The sequence below is a fragment of the Pelophylax lessonae genome, assembly GCF_965119305.1.
Source record: "Pelophylax lessonae genome assembly, chromosome: 8".
Taxonomy (NCBI): Eukaryota; Metazoa; Chordata; class Amphibia; order Anura; family Ranidae; genus Pelophylax; species Pelophylax lessonae.
The window spans coordinates 206,320,194-206,341,096 of NC_138775.1; the positions used below are offsets into that span (position 1 = coordinate 206,320,194).

At 41.8% G+C, this 20,903-nt stretch overlaps 1 protein-coding gene across 1 annotated transcript in view; it reads right to left on the reverse strand.

Moving 5' to 3' along the window:
• LOC309561729 (calcium-activated chloride channel regulator 1-like) overlaps positions 1 to 20,146 on the reverse strand; it is a gene marked incomplete at its 3' end in the record, with an annotated part of 107,316 nt that extends 87,170 nt beyond the window's left edge. Inside the window, exons 1-4 of the mRNA XM_082265722.1 lie at positions 19,991 to 20,146; positions 17,707 to 17,844; positions 16,084 to 16,234; positions 11,980 to 12,088 (exon numbers count right to left, since the gene is read on the reverse strand). Of these exons, the coding sequence (XP_082121848.1) occupies positions 11,980 to 12,088; positions 16,084 to 16,234; positions 17,707 to 17,844; positions 19,991 to 20,107 (515 nt within the window). The 5' untranslated portion in view covers positions 20,108 to 20,146. The remainder of the gene's footprint in view (positions 1 to 11,979; positions 12,089 to 16,083; positions 16,235 to 17,706; positions 17,845 to 19,990) is intronic.
• Positions 20,147 to 20,903: the final 757 nt, after the last annotated feature.

A 20,903-nucleotide genomic window follows, 5' to 3' on the forward strand; every position in this document is an offset into this window, starting at 1 on the left:
GTAGATTGAATAGCGGAATAGAACATATGATATAAAAAGGTGTATCTCACACGTAGAAACCCAGACTAGGCCCCAATTACAATTTTTTGTACCCAAAAGGCAGGATGAGGAGTAGGAGGAGTTCGGAACAGGAGGCAAACTGAAGCACCCTGCAATCCTCGGCGGTGGAAGATGCGCCCCAAAAAATTGGAAGGTGTATCTCTGTAATGTTCTGGTACCTCTGGTACCCTTTATTTCACTTTCCATTCAGTGTATGCGTCCCACCATTCTCTTCTGGTAGGTGCGCATACACCTTTAAGACCGATGCTGTCATCACTGAGCGCCGCAGAGCGGCTATTTCAACCGCCGGCGTTCTCACTCACATGTTCGTTCAACCTGCCTTGAAGCTCATATGCTCACAAGCGTACCTCGCTGTCGGAACCTCGCTACTGATCCCTGTATCCCGCTACCGCATCACTCGCTCATACCGAACCTCTCTATTACTGCTTGCTATTAGTGATAAGTACCCCGCAGGGGAATCCTCCATAAACCTTCCTACTAAGCTTACACTATCTAGCTCTGCATATTAAAGACTGTTACTATCATCTGCACTATTATTTAGATTGCTAGCTCTTGAGCCTACTAACATCTATCCTTGCACTGGGTTAGTCTCTCCTGTATGTCATCTGCTATCCTACCACCTACTACCATACATGATTGCTAACCTATCTGCATCCTACCTGTTACCATCTATACTCTCATGAACATTTCTCTCAAGTGCTGTTCACCTATTGTCACTGTTCATACCTGTCTCTTTAGCTCATCACCACTATACTGCTATATACATCTATCACTCCAGGAACATCTTATTGAGTGTGTATATTTGTATGCTGAATCAGACAGACCACAGTGATGAGTCTTGGGAGTTGGAATTGGTATTTCAACGTATCTCTACATGACTGCTGAGTGGAGTTTTTCTGCAGCTGCAAATCCATCTTGTTTCAGAAAACGCAGGAGCATTACAGATTGAACGAACCTCAAATGGATTCAGCAGATTTACCCACTCAAGTGACACAATTAAAACAACAAGTGACTGCGTTAATACACGCTCTTACTGAATTAAAAGAAGACAATCAGGCTCTGAAGCAGCAGGTAACCCGTCTATCACAACTTGCCGCTGCTCAGCCCCCTGAACCCAAAATAAATCCTCCTCTAGTGTTTACAGGTGATCGCAAAAAATTTAGTGAATTCAAAAACGCCTGTCAGTTACTTTTCTTGCTAAAACCTCGTACCTACCTTACTGATCATATCAAAGTCTGTACTATTATTTCATACCTAACGGGTGATCCACGGGCCTGGGCAGACTCTCTCTTTGAGAAAAATGATCAGCTTCTCAACTCCTATGCTTTATTCCTAGCGGAACTCGCTAGTCTATATGATGACCCCAATAGGCAGAGTACTGCCGATATTCAATTAAGGTCCTTGAAACAAGGTAGGAGATCTGTAGAAGACTTTGTAGCAGAGTTCAAAAGATGGACCCTTGATTCAGGGTGGAATGATACATCTCTGAGAACTCAATTTAGACTCGGCCTATCAGAAGCCGTTAAAGACGAGCTCGCCGGAGCGGATTTACCGGACACCCTGAATGCTTTGATACAACTCAGTATCAACATAGACAGGAGGCTGCGAGAAAGAAAGGCTGAAAAAATGGGAATGGCATTGTCCAGTCCTTCTCGGATTTTGGCCGTTGACCCTACTCCTATGGAGGTAGGAACCATACGCCCACCTTTATCAACTACTGAAAGAGTCAGGAGACGATCCAGTAATCTTTGCTTGTACTGCGCATCCCCGGATCACATGATAAGCGTCTGTCCCCTTGTCCGCAAAAAAGAGGGTGAGTGTTCACATGTCCTCCTAGGGGGATTGACAACTTCATTTACTAACCCTTATCTTTTTGTTCGTTTGACATTGCAGTGGGACCAGACTAGGATTACCACTAAAGCCATGATCGACACAGGATCTTGCGGAAATTATATCGATATACGTTTTGCTACTTTAAATAAAGTACCTATTATTTCAAAACCTAAGCCTGTCTCTGTGAGTCTTATTAACGGTATTCCGTTATCTTCTGGCCCAATCACTAATCAGACACAAGCACTCCTAGTCACCACTAACGAGTCTCATACGGAGACCACTACCTTCGACCTATTATCTTCGCCCCACTTTCCCATTGTTTTGGGACTTCCCTGGTTACACACACATCAACCAACCATAGATTGGAAGAAACGGACCCTAACCTTCCTCTCTTACTATTGCGAGAGTACGTGTAACCTCCCGTCTTATGGAAAGATCCTGTCTGTGGTGTCAGATGAGATTGCACCACTATGCTATCAGGATCTGTCCGAAGTTTTTCTTGAGAAAAATGCTCAAGTACTGCCTCCCCATAGGGATTATGATTGCACTATTGTTCTACTCCCAAATAGTAAACTGCCTTTTGGTCATGTTTATCCTCTTTCGCAGGATGAACTTTCCCATCTCAAGGAATACTTGGATGAGAATTTGACAAAAGGTTTTATTAGACCTTCCACTTCTTCCACAGCTGCAGGACTTTTTTTTGTCCGCAATAAAGACTCAAGTCTCAGGCCTATTATCGACTATAGGCAATTGAACGCCATTACAGTAAAAGATCGCTATCCTTTGCCGCTTATCCCTGAACTCATTGAACAAGTGCGTGGAGCTACCTACTTTTCAAAATTGGACCTGAAAGGGGCATACAATCTAATCCGAATCCGTGATGGAGATGAGTGGAAGACAGCATTCAGAACCAGATACGGATTGTTCGAATATCTTGTAATGCCATTTGGGCTATGTAACGCTCCTGCAGCTTTCCAACGATTCATAAACAATATCTTTAGAGATTTACTTGATGTCTGTGTTGTGGTATATCTGGACGATATACTTATTTATTCACGATCCTTGTCTGAACATATAAAACATGTAAGACTTGTGTTATCCAGATTACTCACACACAATCTATACGTGAAACTAAAAAAATGCTTATTTCATAAAGAAGAAGTATTATTCCTAGGATACATCATATCCAAAACAGGAATCAAGATGGATATGAGTAGATATCCTGTATTCAGGATTGGCCTATACCAACCACCCGCAAAGCACTACAGCGATTCCTTGGATTTTCAAACTTCTATAGGAAGTTCATCAAGAACTTCTCTGCCATTGTGAGACCTCTCACACAACTCACAAGTATTAAGAAACCATTTAAATGGTCAGATGAAGCAAATGAAGCTTTTCGCTTGTTAAAAACAAACTTTACCTCTGCTCCCATACTCCCTCCAATACATTCTGGAAGTAGATGCGTCAAATATGGCAGTAGGAGCAGTACTCTCCCAACGACCAACGAATACTTCACCACACCTGCTTGCTATAAAACTGGCTCTGGAGAATTGGCGACATCTACTTGAAGGCACCCGATTACCAATACTCATATATACAGATCATAAAAATCTTCAATATCTTCAGACTAACAAAACCCTCTCCCACCGGCAGGTACGATGGTCACTATTCTTCCTAAGATTTAACTTCCTAGTGACCTACACACCTGCAGACAAGAATAAAAAAGCGGATGCGCTATCACGATTAACTGAAGATAATTGCTCCGAAATCCCTTCTGTTCCTATAATACCCTACAAGCGTATTATTGGGGTTGTCCGTTCCTTGAAGGAAGAGATTCTGCACAGTATAGGTTTGGATTCACCTCCACCACAACTAAGTGCTGATGCAGAAGGCTTCCTCTACTACAACGACAAACTCTACATACCCCCTACTATGCGCACCAAGATCTTGGAATTGTCACATGATGTGCCTATGGCAGGACATATGGGTATGACAAAGACCCTTAATTTGCTTACCAGGCAGTTTTGGTGGCCTGATATGAAGACATCTATACAAAAATTTGTCTCTTCATGCAACGTCTGTGCCAGGTCCAAAATTGACACTACAAAACCATCCGGTCTACTATGCAGTCTACCAATACCCCAGACTCCATGGGAAGTTGTGTCCTTGGACTTTATAGTAGAACTACCACCTTCCAAAGGATTTAATACCATTTTAGTGTCAGTGGACCATCTGACAGAGATGGCACATTTCGTTGCTAATCGCAGACTACCTTCGTCCAAACAAACAGCGGAACTACTGATGAAACATGTCTTTAAGTTACATGGAATTCCAAAAACTCTTTTGTCTGACCGTGGATCACAATTCATCTCCAAGTTTTGGCAAGAACTATGTCACATACTACGAATTGAGCGAAAGCTCACTTCTCCCTACCATCCTCAGACCAACGGACAGACTGAAAGAGTCAACCAGTGCATCGAGCAATATTTACGTTGCTACACATCATACCTACAGGATGATTGGGTGGATCTCCTCCCTCTGGCAAAATTTGCCTACAACAACGCAACCCACAGTACGACCAAACAGAGTCCGTTCTACTTGAACTATGGGTTTCATCCCACTATTCTTCCACCACGCATCCTTCCATCAAGTAACCCAGTAGCCTCAGACTATCTTACCCAAATAAAAGACTCTCTGGGTTTGCTTAATACTACCATCTCACACGCTCATAGTCAACAAAAAAAGTACTATGACCTTCGTAGAAGACCTTCTCCTCAGTATGCTATTGGGGACCTCGTTTGGCTATCAACAAAAAACTTAAGATTAAAGATCCCTAGCAAAAAGCTTGGGCCTCTATTCTTGGGACTCTTCCCAATCAGGAAACTTATTGGAAAAGCTGCAGTACAGCTCACATTACCAACAGACCTCAAGATACATCCCATCTTCCATGTGTCGCTACTGAAGCCCCATGTTCCTGACCAAGGAATAAGGCCTACCATCCCACCTCCACCTCCTGTACAAGTTGAAGGCGGAGAAGAATATGAGATAAAGGAGATTCTGGATTCTCGTATCCACAGAAGAAGACTCCAATATCTAGTACGATGGAAGAACTATGGGCCCCAAGACGACACCTGGCTGGATACCTCTGATATACATGCCCCTAGACTGATTCGCAATTTTCATGCGAAATACCCGGAAAAACCAGCTCTAGAGGCCTTCAGGAGCCGGCCTTAAAGGGGGGGTACTGTAATGTTCTGGTACCTCTGGTACCCTTTATTTCACTTTCCATTCAGTGTATGCGTCCCACCATTCTCTTCTGGTAGGTGCGCATACACCTTTAAGACCGATGCTGTCATCACTGAGCGCCGCAGAGCGGCTATTTCAACCGCCGGCGTTCTCACTCACATGTTCGTTCAACCTGCCTTGAAGCTCATATGCTCACAAGCGTACCTCGCTGTCGGAACCTCGCTACTGATCCCTGTATCCCGCTACCGCATCACTCGCTCATACCGAACCTCTCTACTACTGCTTGCTATTAGTGATAAGTACCCCGCAGGGGAATCCTTCATAAACCTTCCTACTAAGCTTACACTATCTAGCTCTGCATATTAAGGACTGTTACTATCATCTGCACTATTATTTAGATTGCTAGCTCTTGAGCCTACTAACATCTATCCTTGCACTGGGTTAGTCTCTCCTGTATGTCATCTGCTATCCTACCACCTACTACCATACATGATTGCTAACCTATCTGCATCCTACCTGTTACCATCTATACTCTCATGAACATTTCTCTCAAGTGCTGTTCACCTATTGTCACTGTTCATACCTGTCTCTTTAGCTCATCACCACTATACTGCTATATACATCTATCACTCCAGGAACATCTTATTGAGTGTGTATATTTGTATGCTGAATCAGACAGACCACAGTGATGAGTCTTGGGAGTTGGAATTGGTATTTCAACGTATCTCTACATGACTGCTGAGTGGAGTTTTTCTGCAGCTGCAAATCCATCTTGTTTCAGAAAACGCAGGAGCATTACAATCTCACACGTACCGATACAGACTATGCCGCAATTTAATTATTTTTACCCCAAAGGGTGTAGATTGAATAGCGGAATAGAAAATATGATATAAAAAGGTGTATCTCACACGTACAGACCCAGACTAGGCCCCGTTTACAATTTTTTGTACCCTAAAGGCAGGATGAGGAGTAGGAGGAGTTCGGAACAGGAGGCAAACTGAAGCACCCTGCAATCCTCGGCGGTGGAAGATGCGCCCCAAAAATTTGGAAGGTGTATTTCACACATACCGATACAGACTATGCCGCAATTTAATTATTTTTACCCCAAAGGGTGTAGATTGAATAGCAGAATAGAAAATATGATATAAAAAGGTGTATCTCACACGTACAAACCCAGACTAGGCCCCGATTACAAATTTTTGTACCCTAAAGGCAGGATGAGGAGTAGGAGGAGTTCAGAACAGGAGACAAACTGAAGCACCCTGCAATCTTCGGCGGTGGAAGATGCGCCCCAAAAAATTTGAAAGGTGTATCTCACACGTACCAATACAGACTATGCCACAATTTAATTTTTTCTACCCCAAAAGGGTGTAGATTGAATAGCGGAATAGAAAAAAGTATATAAAATAGGTGATTTTTCAATAGCACATGTGAACACAGAAGTGTCTTATGTTTTATGTCACGGTCAGCTAAGCAGTAGGCTATGAAGGGAAAAAATAAAAAATTCCCCTTTAACTTTGTAATTTTTAAATAGCAGATTAGAACAGCAATCTGTAGTAAAATATAGCTGAATGCTGCACACAACAGACTGATAAAAATATATTTTTTTCTCCCTCCTCCTCCTCCTCAGTGGGCTCAAGTGAGGGCAAAAAGATTGTTCACTGCACCACCCCCCACACAGCAAAATCGATGTAGATCGCTAATGGACGATTGTTCTGTCCCTGCCTAATCTCTCCAGCCTGTCCCTAAAATGCTCAAATATCTTTCCCTGCCTACACTCCAACCTGTCCCTGCATTCTTTTCGGGCACAATTTTTCACTGTCTGTCCCTAATCAGCAGCAGCCAGCACGTATGATGTGTGCTCTCTCCCTACACTACTGCAGAATGACGCACCCCGCTCGGTCTCTCGAACTTATAAAGACATGGGTCACATGCTTCAGATGGCCAATCACAGCTACTAATACATTTGTAGGCATGGCTGGGATGGCTTAAGGCACACCAGTTAAACGCTTGTTGATTGGATGTTGAAAGCCCGCCATTAAAAGCGCGCCATTACATACAAAACAGGAAATAAAATTACCGAACACGGATTTTAAACATACAGTAAAGTTTTCGGGTCCGTGTCCGGGTAGCAAAAATCCAATTATTCGGTACGGACCCGAATAATACAGTCCGTGTTCGCTCAACACTAATCGCGGCGATACCTCACATGTGTGGTTTGAACACCGGGCTTCTGCGCGCAAGCTAACGGGGACAGGGCGATTTCATTTTTTTTCCTTATTTATTTTATTTATTATTTTTGCACAGTTTAAAAAAAAAAAAAAAAACTGATCATTTGTATTCCTATTACAAGGAATGTAAACATTCCTTGTAATAGAAATAGGCATGACAGGACCTCTTTATTGTGAGATCCCGGGTCAAAAAAACCTCAGACCTCACAAGTAAACTAAAAAAGAGAAAAAAAAAATGTTTAAAAATAATCAGGCAACGATGTTTGACGTCTCTCCGGTCCTCCAAGACCATAGAGTCAAGTGAGGGCCATCTTTCCCTCACTCAACTTCCTGTCTAAGAGGAGCCGGGACCGGATAATTTTCCCCGCTGCTGGCGGGTCCGGTAAGCAGGGAAAATGACCGGGGCGCGGCGGGAGGGGGGGGCACCTCTTCCTCCGCACCGTAAGGGTGATCCTGCAGCGAATCTGCCACTAGAACCACCCTTATCTGAAAGCCGATCACCCACCGTTTTCAAAAATACCAGGTGTGACGAACGCCCATTTGCTTGAACGTTCGCCACGGGCTACTGGAGGAGTGTGGAGGCCAGCCTCCTGCCCACGGACTATGGGCCCTGGCTTGTAGGGGAGTGCACCTCTGTGTGGGGGTACATGCTGGGAGACAATGGGAGTAGTGCTGGTTTGGACTCAAATCCATGTCACCCCAAGATATAGACTCAGACTGGGATCAATGTTACAGGCCTAAAGCTGCCTGTTACAAGAGAGACTAAACAGATGCTGACTGGGGGGATGTGTATTGACAGTTCTACTAAGGTGTGTTGTATATGTAGACGGGCTGTCTGAGAGCCTATGTCTCCTGCTTTCATCTGTTTAGAGGTTAAGTGTGTTCACACTTCTAGGAATGTGTATTCGGCTATGTTTTGGGTTTGTTGTTTGTTGAATTAATTATGATAATGTTGCAGTCTCATTCACCTGTGTCTGTCCAGATGGCCAGGTATGTTAATTACTTGATATATATTGCAAGTGAGTGTGAATAAAGTGTCATTTTGTTTTACCCTTCATCAAGCTGGAGGCTGATGTTTGGGGGGGGGGAATTGAGGGGCCAGGACTGCATCACTTGAGATTCTGGGGACCTAAGACAGAAATACTTGGTCCAAGTATTGGGGATCTGTTACACTGATGGCAAGTGGTGGGATTCTTCTCGGAATAGATCCCAAACCAGGAATGCAGTGAGGATCCCAGCAGCATCTCGGTCTAAGGAGGAACTCAGGAGATGGAGCGAGCTAGCCCCCGGGCAGTGTCCCCATATGAGGTGGAGTTCCAGCGGAGGCTACAAGACATACTGGCAAAGGAACAGGGCCATATGTCAGCCAAGGACAAGGGGAACTGGAGAAAAAATGTAATGCAAGAACTCTGGCAGGAGTCCATAGAGGTAGCACAGTTTCGGCGGAAAGAGAAGCTTCCAAGTACTGCACAACGCTGGCAGGAACAAGTGAGCCAACGGATGTTTATCCTGGGAGAACAACCCTTGACGCAGTGGGAAAGGCACCTTGAGTGATTCTATAACAAGCCTTACCTGTAGGTACCGTGAATACAGGGCTTTTTTTTTTTTCTCAGAGAATCGGTGCAGGAAATCCTTCTGGGTTACTTGTTGTCTCCGCCCTTACCCACCTCCGAGCACATTTCCTTGGATCCACCCCCTACCCCCTACCCACCTCCCAATACCACCCCTTTTAAAGAATACAGAACTATCATTAGAGGATTCAGAAGTATAATTTGGTAGTACTAAGTAATTTGTATGGAATGTATGGAATATTACCAAGAAAATCATTAAAGTAGATCCCCTGCATCCAGCAGCAATAGACTCTCCCCAGCAACAATAGACCCCCAGCAACAGTGGACCTCAACAACAATCGACCCCGGCAGTAGCAAACGATTTCCAAGCAGCCAGCCCAGCATCAATATACTCTCCAGTAGCCAGCAACAGCTGACCCCCCAGCAACATAAACCCAACCAGAAACAATAGATCCCCCACCAGCAACAATAGACCTCCCCAGAAACGATAGACTGCCACACAAAAATAGATGCTCTCCAGCAACAATATATCCCCCACTAGCCAGCAACAGTAGATCCCTTTCAGCAACAACTGACCCCAAGCAATAATATATCCCCCAGCAGAAACAATAGACCACATCGCCAGCAATAGAACTCCATGCAAAAAAATAAATGGAACCCCACCAGGAACAATAGATTCCCCAGCAGCCAGCATCAATAGACCCTCCGTCATTACACACATCACATGCATTCTGTACTGGAGGTGCTGGAACTGCGTTCCCCTGCATTTCCACTGAAAAAAAGCCTGCGTAAATATCACCTAAAACTGCACTTTTATGTGATATTCACACTGAATGCAGCATGCATTCTGAAGGGATGGCATACCCATGCTGTACCTTCAGAGCCCCGTGCCACGGTCCATGATATCCTTGTGGCAAGGCCAGTCAGATGATGATCGCCTGCAGTGGGGCTTTGCCTGCACTACAAGATTTACCTGTTTTTATTTGCCTAGGGGAGAGGAGAAGCATTTTCACTTACCGGATCCTCTGCTGTCCAGGCAGATGGCTCTCCCTATGCTCTGGCAATGGACTGTCACTCAGCATCATAACATCCATTACAGGGCTATAGACCTTGCTTTGGCCTTGATGACATCAGGACCTTAATCCGCTAGAGTGTGGGGGAGAAGACACCGAAGGGACCGATCCAGCAGCGTGAAGGAGCAAATACATGGGTAACTAAATCTTCTTTTCTGTGTCCCCTAGATCTAAACAAGGAATTAACCCTTGCAGTGATGAAGCCCCACTGGCAGGAAGAAGTTTAAAGCGGTATTAACCCAAAAAAAAAAAATCTAATATACTGCAGCTTAACAATCATTACATGTGATGGCTGCATTACTTTTCTTTTTTAGGCTTTTTCCTTCTGTCTTCACCTGTTGATCTGTCCGGTAACACACCTCCTGTATTAGAGTGCCCTCGCTCTGGATGAAGGAGCACAGTGACACCTTTGGGCAGCAGCATTGGCAGCCTGGAGGGAGCGGAGTGTTAGATGCACTAGCAGATTTGGATGAACTAACAAACTGAAGCCAAACTCCAGTTCACATTTTAACCACTTCAGCTCCGGAAGGTTTTACCCCCTTAATGACCAGGCCATTTTTTGCGATTCAGCACTGCAATACTTTAATGAAAAATTGCACTGTCATGCAATGCTGTACCCAAATACAATTGATGTCCTTTTTTCCCACAAATAGAGCTTTCTTTTGGTGGTACTTGATCACCTCTGCGGTTTTTAGATTTTGCGCTATAAACAAAAAAAGAGAGACAATTTCGAAAAAAATGCCATATTTTTTACTTTCGGCTATAAAACATTCCCAATAAAAAAATGTAAAAAATCCATTTTTTTTATCAGTTTAGGCCAATTTGTATTCAGCTACATATTTTTGGTAAAAAAAAAAAAAATCCCAAAAAGCGTATTTTAATTCGTTTGTGCATTTACAAACTACGGGATAGATTTTTGTTTTTTTTTTATTTATTTTTTGTTTTTATTAGTAATGGCCGCGATCAGCATTTTTTAGCGGTACTGCGACATTGCGGCGGACAGTATGTGGACCCCTAACTGACATTTTTTACACTTTTGGGGGTACCAGTGACATTAATACAGTAATCAGTGCTAAATAATATGCACTGTTACTAGATAAATGACACTGGCAGGGAAGGGGTTAACACTGGGGATGATCAAAGGGGTTATGTATGCCTAACTGTGATTAGCGACTGTGTGGGGAATGGCTCTGTGACAGGCTTACCTGAAACTCCTGATCTCTGCCTGTGTAACAGAAGACTCGCCTGCTTTGTTTACATAAGCAGGCGGGTCTTCTGTCAGTTTCTCTGATGATCGCAGAAGGCAAGCGGCAATCGTGCGCGCCGCCGAGACCTCGTGCACAAAATTCCGTATATCTACGTGATTTTGTGCAGCCAAGCCGCCCTGCTGCAGTATATCTGCGGTGGGCGGTTGGCAAGAGGTTAAGCAGTTGTAAGCAGTTAAGCAGTTTGTAACTTGTAAGCAGTTACAACAACAGTTGTGTTCCTTTTGGGGGTAAAGGTTTTACATAAATAAATAAAAGCTGATTTTTGTAAGCACCCCTGTTGGTGGTACATAGTTTATTTCAACCCTCTAATTTCTACACCTACAGGACACCTTGTTCTGTTAAAAAACGTGAGATTAAACTGGCTAGATCACCAGGTAAAAGAAAGAAAACCAAAAAAAGAAAGCTAAAGCAGCCATCATATCTAAGAATCGGTAAACTGAAATGTAGTAAATGTTTGCTTTTGGGTTTAATACCGCTTTAAAGTTTCCCAGAGTTGAGCTTTCAGTTAAACTCAATAGTGATTTTAAAAGCCGTTATAAAGGATTAATGGTTCACAAAACCCCCAAAATAGAAAACTGTTGTTAAGGATATCAAACCCCTAGGTTTATCCTAAAAATATACACAGTGTGAGTATACAGAGAAATATATGGTGATGATATATTTAATAATAGATAAATGTTGGATATCTTAAATTTACCTTGTAGCTTCTATTGTAAGACCATTTGAAATGTAAAAGGGAACATCATTATTGTATTCATCAAAGACACCCCATCTTAAATGAGCCCATTCATGGACAAACACTCTTCCTGCAGACACAAGAGAATAGTGTACAGGTAACTTCATTATTTAAAGTTTACAGGAAAACATACAAAACACTATTTCTGGCATAGGTGTGCGGAGCCTATTGCATTAGACTGTGCACTCCAAAGTTTATACACACATGCCTTTCTCTGCAGCCTCAGCTGCACTGTACAATGAATGAATGGGAAGTGTTCTGTGCTGAGCAGCTTCCTGTTTTTTCACAAACTGAAGCATAGTAAAGCATAGTAAACAGTTATGAATGAACGCAGTGAGTGAGTGTGTTCAATGTGTTAATTTGTAAAAGGAAGGGGCCGGTAAATGACATTTACTAGCCTCTTCGCCTGCAAATTAAAACTGCCCCCACGGCAGCCGGGAGAAGAGGAGGGAAGCCAGCAGCACTGCGGGGCAGGGGGTGGGCAACACAGGGGGAAGCCTTGGAACTAAGGGGAATCTGCATTGCACCTAGTGGTTAGGGTGTGCCCAGACACACCTGGCACACTCCCTGTGCACATCTATGATGTCAGGGTGTCAATGACTATGTTTAGCTTTGTGTATTAGGCGGTAAACCTTACCCTTTACTCCAAACTATTTGTATAAGCACACTCTTGGCCCCAGTGAGTAGAGGAGCAGAAGTCAGCTGGGGCCAGAGGGTGATAATACCTCTCCTGGTGTATGCTATCTCCAGGTGACATTCACACTCATTTATAGTGTTTATAAACCCTCACATATACCCAATGAAGTTACTAGCCTCAGATGATACACAGAGACAAAAAATCCTCTTATACAAATTGTACCTGTTTATCTGTAACAATTTTTTCCTACAACCATGTAAAGTGCAGAACTTTTACAGCTTGTTTGAGCTTTTAGAAAGCAGGGGGCAGGGAGCTGAGGTTACACTCTGCAGAGCTTAGTGAGAGCTGACTGGAAAAAAGGGACACACACCCCTTCACACAGCACACAGGAACTGTGAATCACAGGCTGCGTGCTGCAGTCCCCTGTCACCTTTTTTCTCTTGGTGTCAGGAAAACATTTCAGAAGTAATGCATGCCGATAGCAAAGGAACAAGGCAGCAGAGAGAAATTACACTTAGTGCTCTGGATTGAGGCACGTACACACGATAGAGGGATGTGCTTTCTTCATGTTTCATGCCTGAGAATTACAACCACTTTAATGTTAACAGTGTCCCTACATGTTATAGGAAATAAAATTACAAGCAAATAGCTTGAAAAGATACTGCATTCCTCCTTTAAGAATAAAGGAATCCTTTAGTGAAGATATATTGGTTTTGCTTTTTCTGACCATCTCCTTTCCTTGGCCATCATACTAATAGAGTGACTTCAATACTTTTTGAGTTGCTGACCTGGAAAAAAAGATGTACACTTCTGACCTCACTGGCTGCATGCTTGTTCCAGGGCAGTCACTCTAATTGTATTGAAGCCATGGATTACCATTTTCAGAAGGAGGTCAGCAATGACAACCTTTATAGTTTTCTTAGTACTGGTTTTCCTTAAAAAGTGTAACAATAGGCAAAATAAAAAATATACATATAATGATGCACGTCAAAAGCATTAACAAAGCCCCCCTTCCATGTAACAGGTAATAAAACAGTTTTACTGGGGGACTCAGAAAATAACAACTGCTGTGGTAGTGCTAGTGACAGACTGCAATATATATGCCATTTTTTATTTTTGCTCGTAGTTCCACTTTAAGGAATCTATTTATAAAGAATTTTTCCTGTGCGAATAGTTTAGTATTCATGCAAAAGTCACAAATAATCCCTGTAATGTTTGTAATATTTGTGAGTTTCTATTTGTTGTATTTCGCGGGATGAATGTAACATTCTCTAACTTTTGTTCTTAGGAGAAAATAGTCTTAAAGCGGTAGTAATGTCAAAGGTTTAATTTAGCACTACAGTTAAGTTTATAAAAAGTTCTACCTGTAGGTTCCTTTGAAACGGCTTGAACTTGCGCAGTATATTAGATATTGCCACTTGCCAGCCAATTATGTCACCGGCGCATGCGCAGTATTATCTACATTAACCGATCACTGAGTGTGCTGTAGAGGCAGAGAGCATCAGGCCATGATGGCCTTGGTGATGTCATTGTGGCCCGGCCATTCAAATGGCCAGAGAGCATGAATCTGGAAGTAAGCCGTGGAGAAGATGGAAGTGTCGGAAGCAATGAGAGCTCAGCAGCCAGGGCTTCACTTGAAAGTTACATCTGTCATAATGTGCTAGTATGTGGTGCAGGTTTATACATTATGGCTTTAACCTGCAAGGAACCATTTAAAAAAAAAAAACATTTCTAGACTTAACTACCACTTTAAGAACATTCAGTCAGAGGAGATAAACAACATTTGATCAAAATAGAAGATAGCCTAACACTACAGGCTAAGAACATTTGGCCAGAAGAGGAAATAATATGACAAAGACCTCTTCCTAAATGTATGGAGATCCCTGTGCTCAACAATGATAGTAATGAATCAGCTATTGCAGAAAGGGAACTGCTATACAGAATCGATACAATGTTGCTAAAGCCGTCCATAGATGGAGCGAATCTCTACCGATTCAGTAGGGATCTTAGCTGGGATTCAATAGATCTATGTGCAGGCTGGTTGTATTGAAGTCGATTCACCAATCGACTTCAGTACAGCCAGCCTTTTGCATTTTTTTATGCGATTACTGCTGGAGGCTATAGATGCAGGGCTGGCAGAACACAGCAGAGCTGTAGGAGGGATTCACCCAGTAACACTGTGTTGATGGGGGTAATTGAGAGATCTTTTTTCTTAGGGTCAGCATTCGGGTAAGGGGGGCTTCTACTACTGAGAGGTCTGTACTGGGGGGGGGGGGGGGTTCTATAACTGAGTGGTGTTTACTAGGGGTAGGAAATAGGGGGAGTCTGTACTGAGGGGTTTGTGCTGGGGGGGTTCCATCTCTATTGAGGTATTTGTGCTGGGGGGGGGTTATGGTTAGTCTGTGCTGATTGGGTCAGCCTGTGCAAAGAGGTCCCTGCTTGGGGGGGGGGGGCAGTCTGTGCTGGGGAGGTTTGTGTGTGCCGGGGATGGGGGGGGGGGAGTCTACTGAGATGTTTTTGCTGCGAGGGGGTTCATTTGTACTGAGGTGGTCTGTGTTGGGGTCTGTGCTGGGTGGGAAGTCTGTTCTTAGGGGTCTGTGCTATGGGGGTCAGTCTATGCTGGGAGGGGAACCTTTACTGAGTGGTTTGTACTGGGAGGTAGGCTGGAAGGGGGTATTTAGGGATGTTAGGGAGATCTATAATGTAAGGGATATGGGCTGGGGGGGAGGGTGAATTGTACTGGAAAGAGGGGTAATTTTAGTCGTACTCTGTAAAGTGACCTGTGCGTTACATACCCCTGCTGTATAGATACTAATTTATCAAAACAGGAGAAGGCAGAATTTAGAGCAGCTGTGCATGGCAACCAATCATCTTATAGCTTTCATTTTCAAAGCTTAACTGGACAAGTTGACTATAGAAGCTGATTGGTTGCCATGCTCAATTGCTCCAGAATTTGTCTGATCCAGTTTTCATAAATTCCCCACACTGTGTTTTACATATCATACTTCTGACTACTGCATTCTAAGTACTCCTGAAGTTCTTATGTAAGGTTATAAAAGCATATGTATGGAACAGGGGAGCTGAAGTCACACTCCACAGAGCTCTGTGAGAGCTAATTGGAGTAAAGGGAAACCTCCCCCTTCACACAGCACACCGGAAACAGAGGCTGTCAATCACAGGCTGTATGTTCCCTGCGCTGTCACCTTTTTTTCTCTTGGTGTCAGGAAAACATGTCAGAAGTGACTCATGCAGATAGCAGAGGAAAGAGGCAGCAGACAGAAATTACGCTTAGTGCTCTTGATTGAGACAAGTACACACTAATGTATATGTAAATGCTTTGTTCATATTCCATGTTTACAACCACTTTAATTAATTAAAGTTTCTCACTGCAAATACATGTGATAAATAAATGAGTATTGGATGGTTACCTCGTGGTCCATATAAATATATCGCACTGTCCTCTACTAAGAACTCAGGGGTGAAATGAATGTATCTCCCTTTTTCACCACATTGTCCATACTGTAATGTATATGGGTCATATCCATACTTCACATGCGGTGATGCGATGATAATATCTGCCTAATTAAAAAGAGACAATTGTAATATTAAAGTTACATTCTGCGTTACTGTTAAATGTAAAGAGGCTCTGTCCTATTTAAAACCTACCCCTGATCCATTTATACCTATTCTCACTACACTTCCCTGCCACTTGGTTGCTCCAGCAGGGTGACTCCAAAATACCCGTACCTGATGCTTCCAGGTAAGGGAGTGCATGTGACCTCCCCATATAATGCTTTGCTGGAGCCTGAGTGGCCAATAGTAAGGCCTGAACACTGTCACATGAGGAAGGTGGTGACATCATGAAGATGAATCATCCGAGATGGAGCTCACATAGGGTTAGGTCTGCAGAGGTAAGGAGCAGCAGGGAAGCATGGGTAGGCTAAATAGTAGTAGATTGAACTGACAGAGTTTTTCAAAGGAAGAAGCTTTGTCTGCAAGATGCTCATGCAGAGCCATTATAGTGATGAACTGGGTAGAGATATGTATGACATTAACAAATGCAGTGTTTACTCGTTCAGTGAAATGTTATTTAAAAAGCTTTTCTATAAGGAAGTAAAAGGAGTGATTTCCAACAGAATGTATGCTTTTGCAGACTAAAGATGTTTAAGTGGCATACAGTACCTAACCCTCTGGGGTCAACTGTAGAAAGGGGAGAGCAATAGAAAAATTTGCTGTGTTGGTGATTCTCTGAAGCTGAGCCAATTACTTGCTCCATCAAACATATGTTCTACTCAATGACATATAAGTACTTTTAAATAATAGCAGAGTGCTTAGAACCCATACTACTCATGCACTAAAAGAACATGGTCTCCTTCACACCCCCCGTGATAATAATGACCCAATGAGGAAGTAATATTCTTAGTTGTTGTCTTAACAAAGAAGCAAAGTACTTCCTGGGAATAAATAAACGAGTTGGCCACACCCCAATGACGTCAGCTTTTACAGTTTTATTATTCCGGGACTTGATCACAGAAGAGGCCACTCAGACCAAACCCCACTGACACATTTCATCCTAAAGGAGCTTAATAGAGATCTCTTGACCTCTCTTTGATTAAGCCCCCTTTTGGATCAAAAATATCAGCAGGGGGCTTTGTCTGCATGGACGTTTCTGTGATCTAGTCCTGGAATAATAAAAATACAGTATGTGAAGGGTGATGTTATTGGAGTGTGGCCAACTTGTTTGTTAATTTCATGTGGGGAGTATTGAGTAGCTCCTTCGGCCAACACCTGAAACCACAGAGATGAGTGGATTGTTGGCTTTTAGCAGCAGTTCATTTTGGTTATCGAAGTGATCTCTTGTTTGCGGCAATAATTTTGAAACAGAGGACATTTCATGCTTTGGAGCCCTTCCTATAAAGCAGTAAGTAATGCCGATGGAATACAGTCAACAAAAATTACTGTAAATGAAGCACTCTTACATGCTTAATAAATACAGTATATGCATCATAATATCATCTATGTTAAAACAAAAAAAATGTGTAATTTCTTACCTTATCATATGTTTCTGTTCTTACTTTTTCATAACCATTCTTTGGCCATGTAAATGGTATTAGAATTTTTACACTCCGTATAAACAGTCTGTTTTGTGTTGCTGTGAATAAATAACTTGACGCTTCTTTAACCATGCTCTTGAAAAAACAAAAAAGTATACATGTATTATTGTCACTGTAAATACATTCACACAGTGCAAACTAGTAATTAAATATGATTTATAGCCAGTTTATATCTGAGTGAGGAATGGGTTGCTAGATTTTTTAAAATGTCACTTGAGGTGGTTGATTGCTGTAATTTTCCAAATACATTTTATCAATACACTATATCTATGATGACACTGTCAATTAGAACTGGACTATGGACAGGTGTATTATTTATTTAAAGACTATCCAAACAAAATAGAGGAAATGATCCATATTTACACCAATAAAACAAGGCATACAGATTGCCCAATGTTAAACTTAGTTAGTCACGGTTGTTTAAAAAAAAAAAATAATGTTTAAGGGTCACAGAGGATCATGTTTATTACATGAAAATTTACTCCTAACACTTTGAACCTTGAGAACACTGGTACATATAAATCTGGACTGAGTGTCTATTTATGTAGCTATAAAATTTGATAACATTGGAGTTCTAGGTAAAAAGTCTACCTGTGATGCCAAGACGTGCTTAGAAACGAAGGACAAAGAGGCAATTTTCCTGGGTGATGCCAAACAATTAGGCTACTCAACAATCCCATGTTCTCCTGACATATGTATATGGTTTATAAATTGTAATCTCTTGGATTATGTCAGTAACAAAATACCTTGTATGTTCTTCTTTAATGCAACAGTATTCACCACAGATCAATAAGTAATTGATAGAAAGATCCAAACCTGGTTGAAGGACCTATGATTCAGAGATCAACAACAGTCCAGTCAATTGACAAATATGTTTTCCACCTCATATGCACAGCCATTACTGTGCACATTACCAATTCTCCCGATCTTAACACCAGTTACAATATTCAAATTCTCCAGTTATTTCTCCACACATTTCAGAGCAGTGGTGGAACTACCAGGGTCGCAATAGTTGCACTTGCAGCTGGGCCCTGGTGCTCCGCCACCATGGGGGGCCCAAGACGGTAGGAAGGGTACCTTCTGCAAACATGTGAAAAGGGCCCCGCAATGGAAGTAAAGGGCCCCAGGATGAATGGGAAAGGCCCCGGGCTCGGAGAAAAGGGCCCTGGGACCGATGGAAAGGGTCCTGGGTAGGGCCCCGGTAGTCAGGGGGACCCTTCATGGTTTCTTGCACTGGGGGTTTTAGTTACGCCTCTGTTTCAGCGGCTGTAATTTGCAATCTATTCTAGCAAATACAGGGCGGGATTGTAAGAAACACGAAATGTTCCAACCTTCGCATGTCCAGCACCAAGTCTGTGTGTTAAAAGTGTGAATTGTATTTGTAGCAATTCGTAGAATATTTTAATTATTTTAAATGCATAACACATTTCTGTAAGAAATTTGAATTGGAATCAACATTTCTTTCTACAGAAAGCCTAATTTACAAGTAAGACAACTCTATTAAATTTCAACCCTTTATTCTCTGTATGTCATCAGAAATACTATGGTATTTCTAAGCGAGTCTTTGTTTGCTGTATTACCTGATCCTGAATTAAAAAAAGATATATATTTATATAATTAAAGTACATTCTCAAAACCTCTCCACCAATAGGAAAAATAGTCACATAGAAATAAAATACTTAGATATAGACAAAGGAAGATGGTTCTCAAAAAGCATTATGCCTTTGCTGTGTACACTTCACTTTGCTCAATAACTAATGGAATCTTCATTCTTCTTTATAAGCAAGTAAGTCTCAATATTTAAGTTACATTTTTTTTAATAGCTCTGAACCTGTTACCCAAAACAGACTTCTTTAAAAACCCAACTATACATAATTAAAAAATCATGTAGCTCAGTAATCTATTTTCATGTTGTGAACAGACATGAAAACTAGTGGCCCACCCTACATTACAGTTTGGTACTTTAAAAAATAATCTTTTTATAATAATGTATGATATAGTTAAGCATCATTTTTAATTGTGTACATGATTTTCCATGATCAAATTTAAGTAATGATGTGGAAGGAAAGACATATAAAATTGTTACTGACACAGAATATATGCTAATAACCAATAAAAAAAACTATGAATAATACATGATAAAATGAGAGATAAAATGAGAGATAGGTAGACAGATAGATGGCAATACTACAAAGCAAATTTTTTCAGAAAGTTAGGTTACCTTTATATTGTCAATAATTTTTGCATTCTCACTAACTCCAGGATTAATTGCAAAGACTATATCTTCATATCCTCCATTGGTAAGTTTTACTACGGAGCCACTTCCGAAGCAAAGCATCTGAGATAGTAAAAGCAAAAATAAAATCCTGCAGAGTGTCATCTTAACAGCTACTCACAGCTTCTGCTCAAGTAAGGATTTTTATAGCTTATATATAATTGATGCTATTAAGCAACCTGTATGGACTTTAACACCTGATTCAGATTTTTCTTATTTGTCTTATCTTTTTTCTTTGCAGTGCAGAAAATTTTACATTTATTACCCGTATCTAGACACAGACAAATGTTGTAATAAGGAAATAACAAAGGTAATACAAGAAACAATGAATATTTCAGTAATTAGAATCAATAGAATATATTTCAGTAGTTCTCAACTCCTGTCCTCAAGACCCACTAACAGGCCAGATTTGCAAGATAACTGAAATACATCACAGTTAATATAATTTGCTGCTCAGTGATTGCAGTATTCTAGTCTGCATCTCCCTAAGGTAACCCCTAAAATCTGGTTGTTAGTGGGTCCTGAGGACAGGAGTTGAGAACCACTGATATATCTAAACCTACTTTTTTTTGGTAAGAATAGGGAAGGGTTAGGAACACTGTCCAGTTGTTTCTTTGATGACTATGTCCCTGTTTGCGAGATTCTCCATCTATATTTGACCTGATGACCATTGTCTCCAGGACTGGAATTAAGGGTAAATCTGAAATTTTGAGGTTTTATTGGAACAGGAATAGAGGGTGAGTTTTCCAATCAGAGTGACAGCTATTTTATTGCTGAATTTCTTTGCTTTAGAGAGGTTTTCTAATGTATCTAGAGGACAGAACATGAAGGTATTGGCACACAGATGGTTAAAAAGGTT